The sequence below is a fragment of the Macaca thibetana genome, chromosome 3 (assembly GCF_024542745.1).
Source record: "Macaca thibetana thibetana isolate TM-01 chromosome 3, ASM2454274v1, whole genome shotgun sequence".
Classification (NCBI taxonomy): Eukaryota; Metazoa; Chordata; class Mammalia; order Primates; family Cercopithecidae; genus Macaca; species Macaca thibetana.
Genome location: NC_065580.1, coordinates 17,334,226 through 17,354,598, shown reverse-complemented (window position 1 = coordinate 17,354,598; position 20,373 = coordinate 17,334,226). Strand labels below are relative to the sequence as shown.

The 20,373-nt window shown below is 40.6% G+C and overlaps 2 protein-coding genes across 4 annotated transcripts in view; one reads left to right on the top strand and one right to left on the bottom strand.

Moving 5' to 3' along the window:
• Positions 1–14,243, top strand: part of AGK (acylglycerol kinase) — a 985,672-nt gene extending 971,429 nt beyond the window's left edge. For 2 of the 3 annotated variants that reach the window (XM_050782262.1, XM_050782261.1), the window contains 5 exons: positions 1,212–1,362; positions 1,778–1,875; positions 9,202–9,272; positions 11,792–11,876; positions 13,055–14,243. In XM_050782262.1, the coding sequence (XP_050638219.1) occupies positions 1,212–1,362; positions 1,778–1,875; positions 9,202–9,272; positions 11,792–11,876; positions 13,055–13,192 (543 nt within the window). In that variant the 3' untranslated portion in view covers positions 13,193–14,243. The remainder of the gene's footprint in view (positions 1–1,211; positions 1,363–1,777; positions 1,876–9,201; positions 9,273–11,791; positions 11,877–13,054) is intronic. The other variant, XM_050782263.1, reaches the window with a different exon arrangement.
• Positions 14,244–15,022: 779 nt separating this feature from the next.
• The window catches only part of DENND11 (DENN domain containing 11), an 85,481-nt gene continuing 80,130 nt past the window's right edge, over positions 15,023–20,373 (bottom strand). Inside the window, exon 10 of the mRNA XM_050782260.1 lies at positions 15,023–16,839. Within this exon, the coding sequence (XP_050638217.1) occupies positions 16,743–16,839 (97 nt within the window). The 3' untranslated portion in view covers positions 15,023–16,742. The remainder of the gene's footprint in view (positions 16,840–20,373) is intronic.

The following is a 20,373-nucleotide window of genomic DNA, read 5'->3' as shown; positions in this document are numbered from 1 at the left end:
GGGCATTTAGGTCTTCAGAGGCCCACAATAAAACCCCTCTCTTCCTCTTTTTAGTTTGAACCAAGGTATGAAAACAAATGTAGGAACTAGGCAGATGAAGATCAAAACGTCAGCTTTATAAATGTCAGCAGGAGTAGAGGACAGAGCACAGATACGTGGTCTCTATCTGATCTCCTAATACTGTGAACTGAAAGTATCCACTGAAACAGCTCCTTCAGGGCAGAGACCACCACAAGAAGCTAATTTTCACCACATAAAAATTAGAAGAAGCAGTGAACGTTTGAGACAAGGACAGCTGCTGTCAGAGAGAAAAAGGAAGGGGCTGGATCCATGCATTGGTCCTTCTAGACTCGGGGAGGAGTAAGTGGTGGAGTGAGAGAAGCCAGTGTTGCTACTGTTTTGTAATTCACCACCTGGAAACTTGAGAACAGGGAAGCATTTCACCCTAAGAGACACAATGGGCACAAAAGAATCAACCAGAAGAATATGGGATGTGATTAGAGGGTAGGATCTCAGAGTTTTAGATTTCCAAAGTGAAATAGTTCTGGGTGACATTAGGGGCCAGGATGTGGCCATGGAAATGGGTGGATGTGGTGAATTGGAGGTGATGTCAAGGGCTGAGAGGCTAGGGTATGGTTTTAATTATTCATGCGGTCAGGATGTGATCCAGGCTGACACTGGACTTGGGATGCCAGGACGCAGAAGACAAAAAAAAAAAAAAAAAATAGAGTGTGAGGGTGATGGGCTTTGAAGCAGAAGTGAGAAGCCTTGGGCTGGATTGTGAGCCTGGGCTAAACCATTCTGTCCTGTGTGTGGAATAAGATTCCAGAAGTGAGGTAGGTACTTGATGCAACTGGATTTCCTCAGTTTCATTTTGCATCACCATCTGTAAGCCAAAGATGAATTTATTACAGATGACCCTATGTTCATTCACCCTACTTTTGGACAAGTGTAAATGGTGGTGGTTAGTCCATTTTAGGGGGAGCAGTGGAGGCAGTACTTGCTGAATTCATGGTTTTTAAGATCTAGCTTTAAGAGGAAAAGAAAGCTTGAGGATTCCATGCTCCAAATTAGCATTCCATCCAGTGAGAGGAGATTATTAATTCACTTTCTAGCAGGTATAAAGAGACAAATAAATAACCTTTACTGAGAGAAACTCCCAGAGTGGAATTGTATATGCATAAGAAAATTTTCTCTCTCCACATTAAAAGGAGTGGCCTCAGACTCATCAAGCCTCTATCTCATACACGGGACCTACAGAGAGACCTCCCAGTGAAGCAGAGGAGACCCCTGTACAAAGACCTTCTTTGTACAGGAGAATATTACGAAGGCTTGCATCCTACTGGGCACAACCACAGGATGGTGAGCAATGTGGCGACTGAGGATTGGAGGGCCCTGGTCAGTTTAGGAGTGCCCTAAAGTAGACCTCCAAAATCAGTTTGAGAGACTTAACTAGAGCAGGAGAAGCCTTTCAGGAATCACTGAATTGATCCTTCTGTGTGCCATCAGAGCATGCCCAAGCAATGTGCCATCAATGGGCATAGCAGTCTCTGTGCACAATCTTTCTGTTAATGTGACTGCTTTTGGTAGTGATGTTTTAGGCACAGAGATGCCATTTTTACCTCTATGTATAAGAAGCATGAAATAAATAAAATGAAGGCAAAGAGTCAGCAGAAAGGCTTGAGAAACTGAGCTGAGCAGCTAGCAGCTAGCCGTCCGTGGTGGGTGGTTAAATGTTAATGGAAGAAACTGACCTGTATCTAATGGATTCCCACAGCCCTTTCCCAAGAGGTGAGCCCAGAGGTCTGGAAAGATGTGCAGCTGTCCACCATTGAACTGTCCATCACAACACGGAACAATCAGCTTGACCCGACAGTAAGTGTGCTTTTTTATTAGAAAAGCATTTGGTACCTAAGAAAAGTGACAACAGCTATAGAATGCTCCCACTAATTCAGTTATTTTTATTTTTACCCTGTGGAGATAGAGAGGGCAGGGTCAGGGGAAAGAGGATGCGGTGTGCCTTTAAGGAATAACAGCAATGAGGAGAAGCTGCCACCTGCAGGAGTGGCATAAATGCTTCTGGGGCTCTGATCACATGTTCTGCTCATTGCTTAATTGGCATTCAGAGAACTTAGGGCAAGAGGGCTTTAGAAATGCAAATTAACTATTCCCATTTGTCACTGGAAAAAAATTGTGGAATTTTTACTTGAGTAAATATCCACGATTTTTGTGACTACTAAATATGTCAAATTAGATCCTCAGGAGAAAAATACCCACACACATACATCTGTATCTATATCTACATGTGATTTATTTAGGCCCAATCTATAGGTATGCACTATCCCATATGGTAGCTATTAGCCACATGTGGTTAGTTAAATTTAAATTAATTAGAATTAAATAAAATGGAAAACTTAGTTCCTAAGTCACACTCACCACATTTCAAGTGCCCAACAGCCATATGTGGCTAGTAGCCACCATATTGGAAATCACAGGTATACAGCCTGTCTGTCAGTGCAGAAGGTTCTGTTGGGTGGTCCTGCTATAGAAAATACACCCGAAAGTATTGAAATAAAGCAGGCATTGGCAAACTGGTCTGCCACCTGTTTTGTATAGCCCAGAAGCCAAGAATCTTCTAATTTTAAATGATACAAAGAAAATCAAAAGAAGAATAATTTTTGTGAACAGAAAAATATGTAAAATTCAAGTTTCAGTATCCATAAATAAAGTTTTATTGGAGCACAGCCATATTCATTCACAAATACATTGTCTGTGGCTGCCTTTGTGCTATAGGGGAGAGCTGAGTAGTTGTGACAGATTGTATGGCCCAAAGCCTAAAATGTTTATTATCTGGTCACTTACAGAAAAAGTTTACTGACCCTGGTATAGAGAAAACCTTGGTAATATACCAATAGGAAAGTAATTGTAAACCTTGGTAATATACCAATAGGAAAGTAATTGTTAACTGGACTAACTACATTCAGCTTTTATGCAAATTAGTCTGTTCACAGTTGTCTAGGCCAGTCTGAAAATTAGCAGATGGAGTTGGAATGTCGTGAAAAGTTTGATTCCAATATTAATAGAGTGATAAGTTTGATTCTAATATTAATATTCAGAGTATTGAGTTGTTTTCTAATTATGAAAATAATACATGTCCATTGCAAAACATTTGGAAAACATAGCTCCCTTCATCCTATAAAAAAATTCTAGTTTGATTAAAGAACTAAATGTAAAATAATAAAATGATTAAAGTATTAGGGTAAACGGCACATGTTTATACCTATGTAACAAGGCTGCACATCCTGTGTATGTACCCCTGAACTTAAAATAGAAGTTTGAAGTTAAAAAAGTATTAGGGTAAAATCTAAGTGATTATCAGTATAAACTTAAGGAGGACAAAGTCTTTCTAAGCATGACATTTAAGGCAAAAATCATACTGATGCATTTGTCTTTTTATTTAAAAAGATATTCTAAACTTTTAAATGACATATTGGGAAAAGTATTATCATGTGATAGACCAGGAATTCACTTTTCTTGTAACAAGCTCTTAGGATAAAGCAATAAGAAATGGGCAAAGGACTAATATAAAAAGTGAGCAAGGGGTAAGAATAGAAAATTCATAAAAGAAATAAGCATTTGAAAAAATAGCTTATATTTGCTATTTACTACATGCTAGGCACTGTCCTAAGAATTTTACATAATATTATGTAATCCTTATAGGTAAATATATTTATCTGCATTTTGTAGGTAAGGAAACAGTGATTTCGGCAAAGAAATACAAATTAAAATAGTAACATTGAATTGTCATGACTAAAAAGCATGTTATAGGTTAAAAGCTTGGTGGTGTGTGTTTGTGATGGGAATATAAATTGGAACATCCTACCTCAGCAACTGGGTATAGTATCTATGAAGTGTCTAAAATATATGCATACCTTTGGCCCTATCAGGTGTATTTCTAAGAATTTATCCTACTGAAATAATCTGATGAATATATAATGTAGGCAGTCCTTTTTTACATAATGGAAATCTGAAAAACACTGGTGAAAGTGGATATATGAATGCTAAAAAAAAACAAAACAAAAAATTCTGTTCCAGCGGAATTTAAAAGATAAAATTTCTAATTATACATCTCCTTTATACTAAGTCTTTAATAATATGTATTTCGAGTATTTTGTTCATGTTCTTTACCATTGTTCTTTTCTCTGATGACTGAGTACCAGTGAATGGATTGAGTTCAGTGAGTATGTGATGGCGATCAAGATTAGCCACACTCACAATGCCAAGTGCTTTTTATCTTTGTGCCTATTATAAAAGTATACGATACTGTGCTGCTTATCACTAGTAGTAGCAAATTCATTTCTTTTTTGCACAATTCTTTATAAAAATAAAAGCAAATGCAATACATTAAAGGCAATGTAGCTGCCGTGTAATAGCTCAAAATGTTCACTTATTAAAACCAGTACATTCAGTGTATGAAAGAAGCTGTAGAAGTGTAGAATGTGTGAAAATTAGGATCTCTTATACAACTATGCTCACTGTGTTTATAATAGTAAAATATTTGCAATGAACTAATCAGACTGAATAAATTTTGGTACATTTATTAAAAATCATGTCTATTATAGATGTATTATTTTCTATCTATTGACACGGGAAAAAAGATTTGCAACATAGTTCCATTTTTCTTAAAAAAGGAAATACCCCCACTTAATAAGTGAGTTTTGTGAATGATGGAGGTAAAGCTCCAATTTTATGTTCTTTCCAAATAGAAAGTTGGTGCCAGTTGTCCAAGCACCATTTATTGAAATCTCCATTTTCCCCCACTGATCTTCAATAGACCTCTGCCGTACATCATGTCTATATACATGTAAATGTTTCTAGTCTCTTTCTTCTATTGTTGTTCCATTTTCTCATACTTAACATTAATACTCTGCTTCTCTTAATTATTACAGTTTTATAATAAGTTCCATGTTTTTCTTTTTTTAAAACAGTCTCCTGGCTATTCTTAGCTCATTTGAGTTCTATGAATATTTTAGAATGTTTATTAAATTCCACATAGAAATGTTATAATATTGATCTCACTGCATTGTACCCATAGATCAATTTGGAGAGAAATGACATTTCTACAATATTGACTCCTCTCGAATATGAACGGGGTGTATCTCTTCATTTGTTTAGGGCTTCAATGTCTTTCAATGAAGTTTTATAGTTTTCTCTAGAATATCCTGTCTTTTGCTGGATATATTCCCAGTTATCTTAATTTTTATGCTATTCTAAATAATATCTCTTAAAATTTCATTTTCTGTCTGATTTAGTAGATGGACATATAATTGACTTTTTATATCAATGCTGAATCAGCAACCTAATTAAATTATTATTAATTATTCTAACTTTCTTTCAATGAATTCTTTCAAATTTTCTATAGATTTCGTCATGGCCAATGCAAATAGTGCAAGTTTTGTTTTCTCTCTTCAAATACTTATCCTTACAATCCTTCATTTTACTTAGAGCACTGGCTAGGACCTCAGTACATGGTTGAGTAGAAGTAGCAATAACAGGAGTCCCCATCGTCTTTCTTATTTCTGATTTAGAGAGAAAGTCTTCATTGCTTCATTCTTGTATTTAATGTGTTTTCTTTTTTTATAGATACCCTTTATCAGATTAAGGAAGTTCCTTTCTATTCCCAGTTTGCTACATTTTTATCTTTCATGTTAAATATCTTAGATACTTAATTTTATCAAGTACTCTTCCAGCATCTATTGAGATAATAAAGTTTCCTCATTTAATCTGTCAAAGCAATAAAATGAATTGATTTTTGAATGCTAATGTGAGACTTTTGGCCAAGATGGAGCAAAAAGCACCAGCTTTATACCTTAAACACCTTAAACATTAGACAAAATCTATGAAACAACTATATGAGACATTGGTATGAGACAAGCAGCATAGGTCAGTGAGTCCAGAGAGCAGGGAGTCAAACACGGTGAGCCTGACGCTTGCCCCAGCTGACTGCTGGAGAGAGGCCACTGCCTGTGGAGAGGGAGCCCACACAGCCCATGGCCCCCCTCGGTTGAGGGGCCTTTGAGAATTCTGAGAAATCAAGGCAGCTAGAATTGCAAGGCAGGATTCAAGAAAACCACATGGAGAGGAGAGCCGCACCCAGAACCAAGCTAGAAGTTTATGGAGGTTTCCTCTGGAATCTTCAGCTGAATACTGACAGGTGCATGCATGTGGGAAACCACCACCTGAGATGGAGGTTGAGTTAGCAATGAGCAGGCGGGACAGTCTCGGGAGTGTCAGTCTTCTCACAAAGCCAGGAATAGTTCGTGTTCGAACCAATTAGAGTAGAAAATCCTCTTCAGACGTGGGGCATTGGGTAATGTCCTCAGAAAGGTATCGCCTCACTAGTGAGTCAAAATTAATTCTAGACTAAAGGCTGCCCTGTTCCCTGTTAACAAAGCTAAAGGCTCGCCTCCAAAGAACCACAGTTTCTTTATAGGTAACTTAATTGTGCTTCCAGAACAAAGCTTTAGAACAGGGGTCAGCAAAGGACAGCCCACAGGCCCGAATATCCTGCTGCTGTATTTATACAGCCTTGAAGCTAACAATGTTTTTTACATTTTTAAATCATTGAAAAAAATCAAGAGTATTTTTCTGTTACGTGTGGAAATTGTCTTTAAATTTCAGTGTCTGTAAGTCAAATTTTACTGGAACACAAGCATGCTAATTCATTCTCTGGCTGCTTTCAGCCACCATGGCTGGGTTGAATAGCTGTGAGAGAGACCTCATGGTCTGCAAGCCTTCAGTGTTCACTCTCTGGCTCTTTACCGAAAATGTTTCCCGACCCTGTTCTAGCTGAAGCGTGGCTCTCTCCTGGGCTCTGTCTTTCCCACAGCCTTTAAGCAGTGGCTGTGTTTTCTTTCTTTTCCTCCCCTTGTATGCTGGGCCTGGTGACTGGTGGTTGTCCTCCTGTCTCGTCACTGCTTTAACCCATTCTTCCTCCTCCTCCTCTAACTCTCCCCCCAGCCCCACCTCTCAGTGTCCTATTGTCAGAGCAGATCATTGCTCCTGGGAGCTCCTGAACCCTGGGCCATTCTTACACATTTATCTATAATGTTAATTCCTAGCCCACTGTCTCCCTCTGCAATACTACTCCTGTCTTAATTCTCAACACGGCAGCCAGAGTGATCCTACTGAAATGAAGCCAGAACATATTTCCCTCCTTAGAACCCTCCAGTGGCTCTCTGCTTAATTCAGCCTAAAAGCCAGCTTCCTCACCATGGTCTATGAGGCTCTGCTGATGTAGCTCCTCTCTTCCCTCTGTCTTCCTCACTGTTGTCCCTGTCACTCACTCTGCTCCAGCCACATGGGCTTCCTTGCTGTTCTGTGCTGTCAGACATGTTCCCCCACCACCACCTGAAGGCCTCTGCCCCAGTAATTACCCTTGCATGGATTGCTCATCCGCGGATTAGGGGTTCTCAAAGTCCCATCCTTAGATCAGCACATCAGTATCGCATGGAAGTTGCTGGAGATGAAAATTCATGGGCCTCACCCCAGATCTACTGAACCAGAAACTTGGGACGGGGTGAGTCTGAGTTAAAATATTTTTATTGATTGATTGAGACGGAGTTTCACTCTTGGCACCCAGGCTGGAGTACAATGGCGCGATATTGGCTCACTGCAATCTCCGCCTCCCAGGTTCTAGCGATTCTCCTGCCTCAGCCTCCCTAGTAGCTGGGATTACAGGCACCTGCCACCATACCCGGCTAATATTTGTACTTTTAGTAGAGACGGGGTTTCACCGCGTTGGCCAGGCTGGTCTGGAACTCCTGACCTCAGGTGATCCACCTGCCTTGGCCTCCCAAAGTGCTGGGATCACAGGTGTGAGCCACTGCACCTGGCCAAAAATTTATTTTTTAGTTGACAAAGAAAAACCAGAGTCTGAGTGTTACCTGCTCTCCAGTGACACTTGCTAAACTTTGAGAACCACTGCTCTGGATGTCCACATCGCTGACTCCCTCATCTCCTTCAGGTCTCTTTTCCAAGGCTTCTCCATGGAACCCCCTTTTATAATGCAGCCACTGCCATCAGCGCCACCTCATGTTCCTCGCTCTGCTTCTTTGTTCCTTTTTTCTAATATGCTCTGAAATACTTGTGGTATCCTTCTAACACAGTTTATAATTTACTCTTTTACTATGATCTATCTATTCCCTCCAGTCTCTACAGTAGAAAGTAAGTTCTTTGTAGGCAGAAATTCATGTGCATTTTGTTCACTGGTGTAACCCAAGCTCCGTGGGTTCATGGTGCATGATTGGTACTCAGCAAGTAGCTGAATAAAAGGTGAACTTTCAAAGTCATCCACTTTATGTTTTGTAATTCTTAGTTGAGAGTTAGTTGTTCTTTGTTACCCTTTAATCTTAGGCAAAGGCTTTAAGGCTCTCAGAGGCCTGTGGGTTATCCTGGGCCTGATGATTTTGAATGTACCCCCAAAGAAACAAGACCTCTATTTGAAGCTGACATAGAAGTTGTGGGATTCATTTACAGAGGGCTAGGTTTGTGTGGCTAGTCACTGACTGGTAGCAAGTTATGGGAAGTGGTCCAAGAATCAAGTCTGTTCTATAGCCATTTTGTCATAGCTCAAATCATCCAGAGCTTTCTGTGGCTGGAAATGGAAAGTTTTTAAACATTATCATAGAATAAATGGATTGCTATTTTTCAACTCTGGTTGCATACCAAATTTGTATGTAGAGCATTTAAAGGAGCACAGGCACCTGGGCTCTCCACACCAAGCAGCTGATTCTATGCTGTGATGTGAAGCTGATGTACAGTGAACACTGAGATTGCTGGGATGGGCTGAAAGCTTGGCCTGCAAGGGAAGTAATCCTAGAGACTAGAACAGTTAATAATTACTAGTGAGTGACAGAACGTCCAGAACCTCCCACTCTGAGTTTTCTGTTTGCTTATGTAGTAAAAAAAAAGCCAAGCAATGGAGATGAATTTTCTATAAATTATACCTCAGTAAAGCTCTTAGTGGGAAAAAAAAAAAAAAAAAAAAAGGCTGAGAATAGGTTCAGAATTAAATCACTACAAGTAGAGCCCCCTATTTGTACACAGCTTCAAACTATGAACCATCAAAGCTGAGGATGACAACAGGCTGCATTAGCCAAATTTTAAGAGTAATGACGTTAGTGTTCTTAACCTTTTTAGAGCAAAGAAGATTTTCTGAATATCTGCATTGAACCTGACACCATCAGCAAAGGAGACTTTATAACTATAGGGTAAGTGGACTGGGGTTCATAGGAAATGAGGCTTGTGATTTTCTCAGATTTTACTATTCAGAGTGCCCCATGAAGTCTAAGACAGAGATCCAGCCAAAGCCTTGTCTTGTTTGGGAATTTCGATGTTCTTTGTTTCCTAGGGGCTGACATGTATAGTGCCCCTCTCCTGTGCTGGCCATCACTGTTCATTTTGTGGGGATCAGAATGTAAGAGCAGTCTTTGTTTTTCAATTGAAACCAAAGAATTCAATGGAGCATGACACAGCATCAAGAACTTTGGTTTCAGGGTCAAAGAGCTGAATGCAAATTTTGATTCTGCCACTTACCCGACGTCATGACTCGGATCATTTAGCGTCTGAATCCTTTCCCTGTCTACAGAATGAAATAACACAATCGTCTCTGCCGATCTCAGGACCGGCGTTCAGCCTTGAGTAAGAGAATGTGTGTCAAGTCTTTTTATATTGTGAAGCACTTCACAGTATCCATTACTGTTTATGTCAGTTCACCATGTCCTCCTATTCCCAGGGCCTTCATAGAGAACTCGAAAAGGTATTGAGTACCTTGGGCATTTCCCAGGCCTTTTTCCCTTTCCAACACAGAATACCCTTCCAAGTCCTGTGATTTGTTAAGTCCTACCTCTGCCAGAATTGTATTGGTTAAGAACACTATAAATCCTCCTTCAGAGCATCTGAGGAGCTGGTGTGTTCCCATGCCAACTGGTAATTTGCTCAGCTCTGCTTTTCTGTGCTTTGTCTCAGAGCTCCCTCTCGTGCCCACTTAGGGATCACACATTTCTGTTGCAGCGGCCTGGTCTCCATGGCTACTTCATTATCTACACAGGCACATAAGTTTGTTGTTCTTGCCTTTGGCATAAATTCTTCAGAGACTGAATAGCTGATTCTGCAGCCTTTGATTTTCTTGCTGTATCTATAGGAAAAAGAAGGGAAAATCCTGTTCCTTCTACGGAATGTCCAGAAATCACACAATCTTCATTGACAGTCTGGCCAGCGAGACCAGCAATATTCAAATCTCCTTTATGATACTGGGATCCAGAAATAGAGACCCCAATTCTATTGCTAAGGTTAGGCGAAGCCACTATGTTCTGCATTGTTAGCATCAGTGGCAGCCACAGTGTCCTTCTGTTCTCTACAGGAAGTGAAATCAAGTAATGTCTGTTTCCTCTGGATACCTGAAGAGAACATTGTGAAGTTGCATTAGAAAACTCTGATACATTTCGTAGAATTACTGTTGTTAATGAATGATAAATAATGGACTAGTTTACCTGGATTAGCTTTTACTGTACTTCCACTGCCTAAAGGATATATCTGCATGAGGTGGAGTGTGTGTCTGAATATGCGCTGGAAATTTTACTCCATAGTACTTACTCAAGGGTAGATATTGTATGCCAAATAGACTGTGTTATAAATACAGTCATCCCACAGTATCCTTGGGGGATTGGTTCCAGGACCTCCCTCAGATACCAAAATCCAGATTCTCAAGTCCCTTCTGTATAGTGGCAGGGTATTTGCACAGACGTATGCACATCCTCCCTGTGGACATTAAATCATCTCTAGATTACTTATAATACCCAATACAATGTAAATGCTATGTGGATAGTTGCTATACTGTATTCTCTAGGGGATGAGAGTCTGTACATATTCAGTACAGTTGCAAAAATAGGTATTTTCTATCTTCGGTTGCTTGAATCCACAGGAGTGGGACCCACAGATAGGAAGGGTTATCAGAGAACTTCTAAGACTAGTTGTTCATATACATAAAAATATCTACATTAAAGTAAAACTATTTTCTCCTTCAAGTAATAAATCACAAGAAGTACCAAATACCAGAAGTTTAGTACTTTTCCTAAAGAATTGAATTTCATTCTAATTTTTAAATTTGAGACTAACAGTCTAAGAATTAGTTACATGTGGAATGATTATTATTATTATTATTATTTTTTTTGAGACGGAGTCTCGCTCTGTCACCCAGGCTGGAGTGCAGTGGCCAGATCTCAGCTCACTGCAAGCTCCGCCTCCCGGGTTCCCGCCATTCTCCTGCCTCAGACTCCCGAGTAGCTGGGACCACAGGCGCCGCCACCTCGCCCGGCTAATTTTTTGTGTTTTTAGTAGAGACGGGGTTTCGCCGTGTTAGCCAGGATGGTCTCGATCTCCTGACCTAGTGATCCGCCCGTCTCGGCCTCCCAAAGTGCTGGGATTACAGGCTTGAGCCACTGCGCCCGGCCGGAATGATTATTTTTAAATCAATCAATTTTTAAATCAAATTAAGAGCATTTCGGAGAAAGTCATAACTTCATGCACAGTTCTCTACATTCAGTCTAGAATGTATCACAATGCTAAGCAAGAATCATTGTGGAAAAATTATTTACAGAACTCTGTGGCTTAATAGACCATCTGTCCACTTATGTAACCTCATAAAAAGGGGGAAAGAAGTTGCTACGTTGTTGCAACCTAATGCAGTTGCCATCACTGCTCTTAAGCTTGCTTTTTCCTGTGCCCACAGAAGTCGAAAAGTGAGAAACCCCAAGCTGCACGCTGAGGGCACGGAGTGTCTCCAAGCCAGCCGGTGCACCTTGCTTGTCCCCGAGGTGAGTTGGGAAGGGGTCGGAAGATCCACAGCATTTGATTCGTTCGTCGTCGGCCTGCCCCTCTGCTGTGTCCCATCCTTCCTCTCTGTTAGCTAACCCACACACTTAGGCACGTACTGTGTGCCAAGCATTTTGCCAGGCTCTGGGTCATATTAGCGGGGAGCCGAAAAGGATGGCAGAATCCCCTTCGGAGTCACGGATTTAGAGTTGGACTCTTGAAGACTCCCATCGTTTTCAAGCCAAGGTTCTTCCCTAAAGTGGTTTTTAGGTCTCCTTTTATTTTTCCATATGTAAATAGTGCAGAAGGTGACTACATTAAGACAGAGAATTGTCTAGCTGGCAAATGTTAATAGTTGCTTTTACTTTAACATTTTATATAAAGGGTCTGGAAGCAGTTTTCAGTTCAACACTGAATTTTTCTGTATTACAAAATGCCATGCTTAGAATAACCTATATAAGTGAAAAATATGGAAATAGAATCTGGAATTGGGAGGTTATTCAATTGGCAATTCGGAAAAGAGGCTCTTCAGATAGCCTTTGAAGACATGTGGCCATTATATTACTGTATTCAGACAAGACTATAGGTAAAGAGAAGGTATCCCCATAGTGACTGGCATCACAGTTTCGATATAAATATTGAATTAAATGCATGAGTTATGGAAGCGTTTCATAGACTCTGTAATGATATTAATGTTCGTATACCTTAGGTATATCAAGCTAAGCAAGTCGTAGAGAATAATGAAAATGATCCAGCAGATATAATAGCTTGTCATAAGAGAATTAGCTGTCTTTCTCTATTTTTATTTGAGAAGGATTAGCATAATATAGAAGGACTATGTTTATGAGTTCCTTAAGACGTTGCAGGACCCTTGCCTTTTAATACATATTTCAAAATTATAACCATGTTGTTCAAATCCCAAAATACTCTGGGAGGAGATAGGGGCTAAAAAAAGAAAATAAATCCTTTTTCATGGATGGTAGAATTAGGATGTTTCCAGAACCAGCACTGTGCCATCACAGAGTAGGCACTGAATGTTTTTGTAAAAGAACGTTAGGGTAATCCTCAAGACAGGATGTTGTTTTCCGTAATGAACTTGTTCTGGTGCTGTTGTGAGACCCCAACTCCAGTAGGCCACTGATGTGGGTTTGAGCTGTTCTGAATATTCTCTTCACCCCAGGGAGCAGGGGGCTCTTTTAGCATTGACAGTGAGGAGTATGAAGCGATGCCTGTGGAGGTGAAACTGCTCCCCAGGAAGCTGCAGTTCTTCTGTGATCCTAGGAAGAGAGAACAGATGCTCGCAAGCCCCACCCAGTGAGCAGCAGAAGACAAGCGCTCTGAGACCACACTTTAGGCCACCGGTGGGACCAAAAGAACAGGTGCCTCAACCATCCCAACAGTGTCGTCAGAGGGGCCCCAGGGCATTTTCATGGCAAGTACCCCTCTGCCCCCACTCCAGCAGTGCTTCCCAAAGCGTGCTCTGTCACCTGCTTTGCAATCCGCTTCCATTAGTGCATGTTTTATTTTGGTGTGACGGTCAGCGCTCCTAAACACGAACTTTCCTCAGGCTGGTTCAAGATGGAAAAGGACTTTCTTGTTTTCTTCCAAATGCAACCACAGTGGAGAGCCCACAGTGGGCTTAGCCTGCCTACGCCCTTCCATTTCTGTTCTTTGACCGTGCTAGGAATTCCAGGAAAGTGCATTCCTTCCCTGGCGACCTTTTCCTATTTCTAGGCTCCTTCACGGGTGCTGCTGTTTTGTGAGCTCCGGCTCCTGTTTAGCTTTTAATTCAGTTGTATCCTCAGTCCAGAAATGTAGGCGAGGTTGGTTCCCTCTTCAGCCATGGCTACAATACTGTAAATTGCTAGTTTTAATTTTTTTAAGTAGTGCTTCCTAAATGGTTTGCATGAGAGCCATCTGGGGTACATGTTGAAAATTGATTTATTTGGGGTCTACCCCAAACCTAATAACCCAATTTGGGGATGGGGTCCAGGAATATGCATTTTTAAAAAGTCAGCTGCCCTTCCCAGGTGATTCTATAAGTTGTCCCTCAACCGTACTTGGAGAAATAGTGTTTTAAAGCAGTGGTCCACAAAGTATTCTGCTCACGTGCCCCCCAGAAGTATTTTGGAAAATCATGTATTCCCCTCACCCATCTAAGTTGACATCTAAAATTTTTCATGGGAAGTTAAATAGTTGACAAAGTATGTATTTGCTGGTGTCGTGTAAATATTGGTATTCTAAAATAAAAACTGTTACATCACTATTTTAAACATATCCAGTACAATTTAAATATCGTAACAATTTGACACCCTTCATTCATTTATAAAAATAAATGAGCTAGTTCTTTAGTAGTTGAACATTTCAAATTGGCTTTTCTCCTTCTGTATTTCTATACTACTTTTCAGCCAAGAATCCTATCAGAATGTAATCTATTATGCCTGCCATCTTTTAATCATTCACTCCATTATCTTGTCAACAAAAAATATAAATGGAAATAAGTTTTTTTTAGTTCTTGCTTTAAGTGTTTATCTCAGTCCAGAACAAATGTTATCATAATTATTGGTATATAATGAAAACGGTATTAATATAATTCTTTGATGATTAAAAGTTGTTTTATTAGAATGTTCTTTATCCTAATTAGTTCATTTATCCAAGAATACATGAATGTGATTTACAGCTGAGATGGGGTTCAACCTCAGCTGTATTCCTTGTTTCATTTCTTTATAGATGTAAGCACATAAATTCTATGGAACAGAATTATGTTAGCAATGTCGTACAGTTCTTTGAATTCCTTTGGAATTTCGACAAAGATCACAGTGCCCTATCATCAAGAATTATTAATGATGATCTATCAACTAACAACTTGATTAGATTCTCCTTTAGTCTGTTGAAAGCAGAGAACTAAAATCCACCTGATTTGCCAGGGCTTTGCCAGCCAGTCATTAGCACCGTTTTTACTACCGCAGACATTTTCCTTTGTTCAGTGCCCCTGAGGTTCTCACACTCTAGGGGGCAGTGCACCACAGGAAGATCAATGAGGGAGGATTGCCAGGGGGAAGGGGAGGAAGCAGAGCTGGCAGGCCTTAGCTGCAGGCTCTCTCTCAGGCAGATCCCTTTTAAGACAGAGTACATACACCAGGCCCCCACATCCCATGGAGATGGGAGAGAGACCAATGCTTGAGTAGATTACAGAACAGCTATGAAAAGTCCATGAATGAAGATCACAAAAAGGAAGGCTTTCTTATTTCACACTGTATTCTTTAGGGTGGTAAAAGTTCTGCTTTTAGCAAAAACGTAACAGATGGTTCCAAACATCAGCATAAAGATCACTCATCCCATACCACCCACAGGTAGGGAGGAAGGATGCTGTGGTATATGAAAACAAAAGTTTTCACCTGAGCCGAGATTCATTTAGCATATCGTGGTTCTGTAACAGTTCCAAGGACCAGTGCAGAATCTGGCTTTCTTCTCTGATAGGCTACCAGTGTGTGTTTGTGTGCTCATGTTATGGTTCTAATCATAATGGTACATATAACTGAGGAAGGATATGGAAGCCACTTTAGAACCCTATTCATTTTTAAATATAAAGATGCCTTGTTTCCTTGATTCAGGCTCTTTCCTGTGAGGGCTTGGTTTCCTTATTGTTGACTGCTTTGTTCTTTGCCTTGTCCTTCCCCATAAAGCCTGCATGGAGGACGTTTAACAGTGCAACTAAAAGAGCGTGACCTGAGTGAGGCTTGTCAGGCAAAGCTGGAATGCTGAGCTATCTAGAGGAGAACCTAATAACCCAATTTGGGGATGGGGCCCAGGAATCTGCATCGGGAAGCTAGCCATCCTTCCCAGGTGATTCCGTTTAGTACAAACTTTTTGACAGATTAATTTCACTCAGATGCAAAGATTAATCCCAGCACTTTAGGAGGCCAAGGCGGGTGGATCACCTGAGGTCAGGAGTTCGAGACCAGCCTCGCCAACATGGTGAAATCCCGTCTCTACTAAAAATGCAAAAATTAGCTGGGTGTGGTGGCAGGCGCCTGTAGTCCCAGCTACTCTGGAGGCTGAGGCAGGAGAATCACTTGAACCCGGGAGGCAGAGGTTGCAGTGAGCTGGGATCACACCACTGCACTCCAGCCTGGGTGACAGAGCAAGACTCCATCTCAAAAAAAAACAAACAAAAACCATAGTTGCTTTCTGTAAGATAGAGTTTAAGATGAAGTTTATAAAGCTTTTTTCCTTTCCCTCACAGCTGCTTTGCACATATTTGGATGCAGTTATATTTCCTAAGTGCCAGTGCTTCACATATGTAACTGATGCATCGGTTCTCGCAATAACCCTAGGAAGTAGGTACAGGTTGAGCATCCCTAATCTGAAAAGGTGAAATCTGAAATCCTCCAAACTCCAAAACTTTTTGAGTGCCACCATGATGCTTAAAGGAAGTGCCCAGTGGAACATTTTGGGGTTTGGATTTATAATGCAAAGATTCTAAAATCCTAAAACATCTGAAATCTGAAAATACTTCTAAGTCCCAAGCATTCTGAATAAGGGATACTCAGCCTGTAATAATATATGGTTACATAGCTCAGAAAATAGGAACCTGGCTTTGAATCCAGGCCATTTGATTTACAGAGCCAGTGATAGCAATGTACCCTATATTGGTTCTAAATACATACTCTAACTCCCCAAAAGGTTAAAAATGAAATAAAAGTTTAGAATATACACATACACCAAATATATATATATACACATACAATTTTAAACTTAACTTTGATAAGAGAGTATGTAAAGTAAAAGGGTGGTGGTCTCTGGGATTCCAGAAGTTTCCTGATGTAATTAAGGGTACACAGCCCTGTCTCTTCTGGGTGGCATAGTCATTCCCAACTTTGTTTCCCATTACCTGGAGAAAGTCTGTCCAGACCGTGGCTTCCAGAAGGACAGGTAGCAGCTCCCCAATCTCCTCCATCGTCACTGTAAGTGAAGTCAGGTTCAGCCCCCATGGGCTCTGCTCATGGGGTGGGCCACCATTCCTTCCTACCACAAACCACTTTTCTCGGACTGGAGAAGGGACTGCAGCACACGTGTTCATGTTAAAATGTGAACTTTAATTGTAAAAATCATTTTCTGTAAATATAGTTATATCAACCTCTCTGCACGCAACTTGGTTCATATATATACAGATATGATATTCATAGATGTTATTTGTACCACAGAACAAAATCAATGCAAGAAACATTTACTCTTAGCTTCAGGATTAACCCCAGCTTTCTTTAGGCCTTAAAATTACCACCACTGGAAACAGAGAGCACGGCATACCTGGGCACATCAGTGTTCAGGGCAAAATTTATGAAGTGTCTTACTAATTTCATAATATGAGGTAAAGACCCGAAACAAAAATAGATTCAGTCTCTTGTATTGCTGTAACTCTTAGGCTGAGGGTATTAATCAAAATAGGATTTTTACATTTAAGGCGACAGGCAGGCTATGCTGATTCTAACTCAGAAAGAAATGGGGAAACAGTTTTTCTAAGGGTACAACTATTTGTTTAGGCTTATTTTCCCAGACCTATACAAAAATTCAGTCAACAAACTTTGGGTAAATAAAGGAAATTCATTTTGCTTTCCTCTGCTCTCTGTCCCTGAAGTCACTCATCTAGGCTGGCTGCTCAAACGCCCAGAATCTCCACCATTCTTCACTTGACAGTCTTCATGGACACGTTAGACCCAAATTTTTTTTTTTGTATAACACCATCTTAAAATTTTTCAATATACTGTATCTTTCTTTGGTTTACCCAAAGGAAGGAGTTTTCACTCTAATGTCAATATATTTGCAACCATCCAACTCAGTGACCTCTGTGTGGACTGTTCACTTTGTGGATCATCTCTGGCTAATTGAAAACATCCTGCCTCATCCCCACATTCTCTGACTAGCCTTAGACAGCAAAGTAAATTTATTATTAGTCTAAATAAGCATTCTATAGCAAACATAAGTAATTCACACCTGGCCTGCTATGAAAATTAAATTTTCTGAATTTAGATCATATTAGCTCTAAAAGCCCCACAGTGTGCTAAAAATCAAGAATAAATTCTAAAAAGATGAAAGCAAGGCTTTTTTCTCCATTTCTTTATAGAGCACTAGAAAATTCTTATTCCCCTTCAAAATTTGCAATTTCATCCAACTGCCCCTAAATTCTAGTTCCAAAAACGAATTAAAGTGCCAGTTATAACACTACCTCCCACTCCCACCTCTCTCAAGAAAGAGGCCTAAAAATAAGAATGATGACATTTACCCTTTTTTGTACTAGAGCTTTACTTAAGGTTGGTATTTTTATGTCAACCTTCCTAGGACTGTCAAGTCTACCTCCTAAAGAGCATGTCAAGATTTCATAGCACAATCTCCTTATTCACTCTCCAAATTATTTACAAAGTAAAACTTCTATGGGGTCTCAGCCACCACCAAATTACAAAACTGCCCATTTCTTCTAGAATAATAGTTTTAAAATTTCCTTCCATTTCAGTATATGCATACTCAGTTTATCACATAGTAATATCAATAAAAAAATAAACTTCCATTTCTTATAAGAAAAACATTAACTTAATTCACAGTTAGCCTTTTCCCACAACACTCAAGACTCCAGTAGCTTCTAGGAACAGAGGTATATTAGTAATAAAAATGGAATATTAAAAATCCATGACTTGGGAGTAAACGGAGCCCTTAACTCCTCCTCTCCCCCTACCTGAATCAGAAAAGGGTTTTCCTGAAATGAGAGGGGACGGGACTGGGGTCAGCATGATTCTCACCTCGGTATAACTACAAGGTACAGGGGAGAAGACAGGAGGGATGGCCATTTGGCAGAATCCAAGCCTACTAGCTTGGGATCTATTAGGGAGATAAAAGCCTATGCCTGGCATATTGGTCCCCAATCTGATTTTCTTGCCCATGTTAGAACTGTCATCACACTAAGGCAAGTTCACTGCCAAGCTGAGCATTATCCTGTTTATTCATCCACCTGCCCACTCCTCCTCTACCTCTGCAAGGATGACCTGTACAGGGACTGGAGAAAGCATCTCAATCCATTCCCCGGGCTGTGCAGTTTCAGAGGGAAATAAATGGTCCCTCGGGTCTCTGCCTCTTCTCGGAGGGTTGATGTCCTACAACTGAAAGCCTAATTCATTACTGCCCTTTACAAAAGCTTCCCTGAAGGCCTCAGTTTAAAGGTGAGTGATTTCATCTTTTATTGTGTTTGAAGGGCTTTCAATGTATCAAGACTGAGAGCAAATTCATCCTTATAGCCACCAGAATGAAAAACAATGATTTAGCTAAGATTTAATTTATCTTCTAGCTAAAGTCTCATCGGTAGTTACATGATCAACAAATGTTCACATGTGGCATCTGGAAGCATGTGCACCTGTGTGCTAGCTTAACTTTCTTGTCTTGACTTTAAAGTGGAACAAAACAAGGTAAGTTATAGATGCAAGTTCCTAAACTAAATTACTTCTATTGATACATCAATGATTTCAGCTTCCCTCCCCCAACCAGATGGAGACACAGATGCTATAATGGATGATGGATATGGAAGACAAAAGCCTTCTAATTCATTGCAATCATAATTTACTGAGGACTGTAGAGGTCCCAGGTGGGACACTGACACTGGAATTGTCTCTACCAGGCATAGAGAATGTTTCGTGTTTAAAGCCCAAGCAAATTCTAAACACATAATTTGGGCCATACTTTTATTCTGGTAGGGGATAAGCCCTACCATTTGGAACTCCTTGTGGAGAGTCCTAAGCCAGGAGCCAACTGGACATTTTCCCAAAGGCTGAGTAGTATCATCTGCTGAGCCCACAGAATTGAAAACACCCCCTTGAACAGGCCTTTGTCATATTTTACATGGACACCAACAAGCCCCAAACCTGAATTCTCCTCCCACCTGGAATTTCTTCTGACTTAGGAACAACAGGGCAGCCCAGCCAGCGTCTCAGGTCAGCAGTTATTTCTCAACTGGCACATGTTTCGTTTCACAGTGTGGCATGAGATCAGGCTGAAAGCTTCACAGGAGAACTAGGCCTGCTCAGGCAGGCCAGGGCTGAGGCCCAGCAGGAGATAGTGGCAGAAGGTATCACACCACAAGTTTCCAACCCTCCTCCAGGAGGCCAGTGGTAATCATAATGCCCGCCCCTAAAGAGCTTACAGACCTAGAAGTCTGTGAACGATGTTCAGCACTTTCTTCTGAACAAAAGCAGATGGTTTCTCAGAAAATATTTCACTGCCTCACTGGCACATTCTCCTTTGTGGCCACCCATACCCTGACCCTCTGCATGAGTGGGAGGGTGGACTGAGACAGAAAGCTACCGAGACAAGCACAAAGTTAAGGGAACCCAGAAGCCCTGACTCACCATTCACAGGAAAATGCAGGAACTTCATTCTCACCCTGCTATGTTTACACCAGCACTTCTGAGCTTGCAGTTAAACCCGCAGAGTGTTTGCATATAGAAGGCTCGGAGC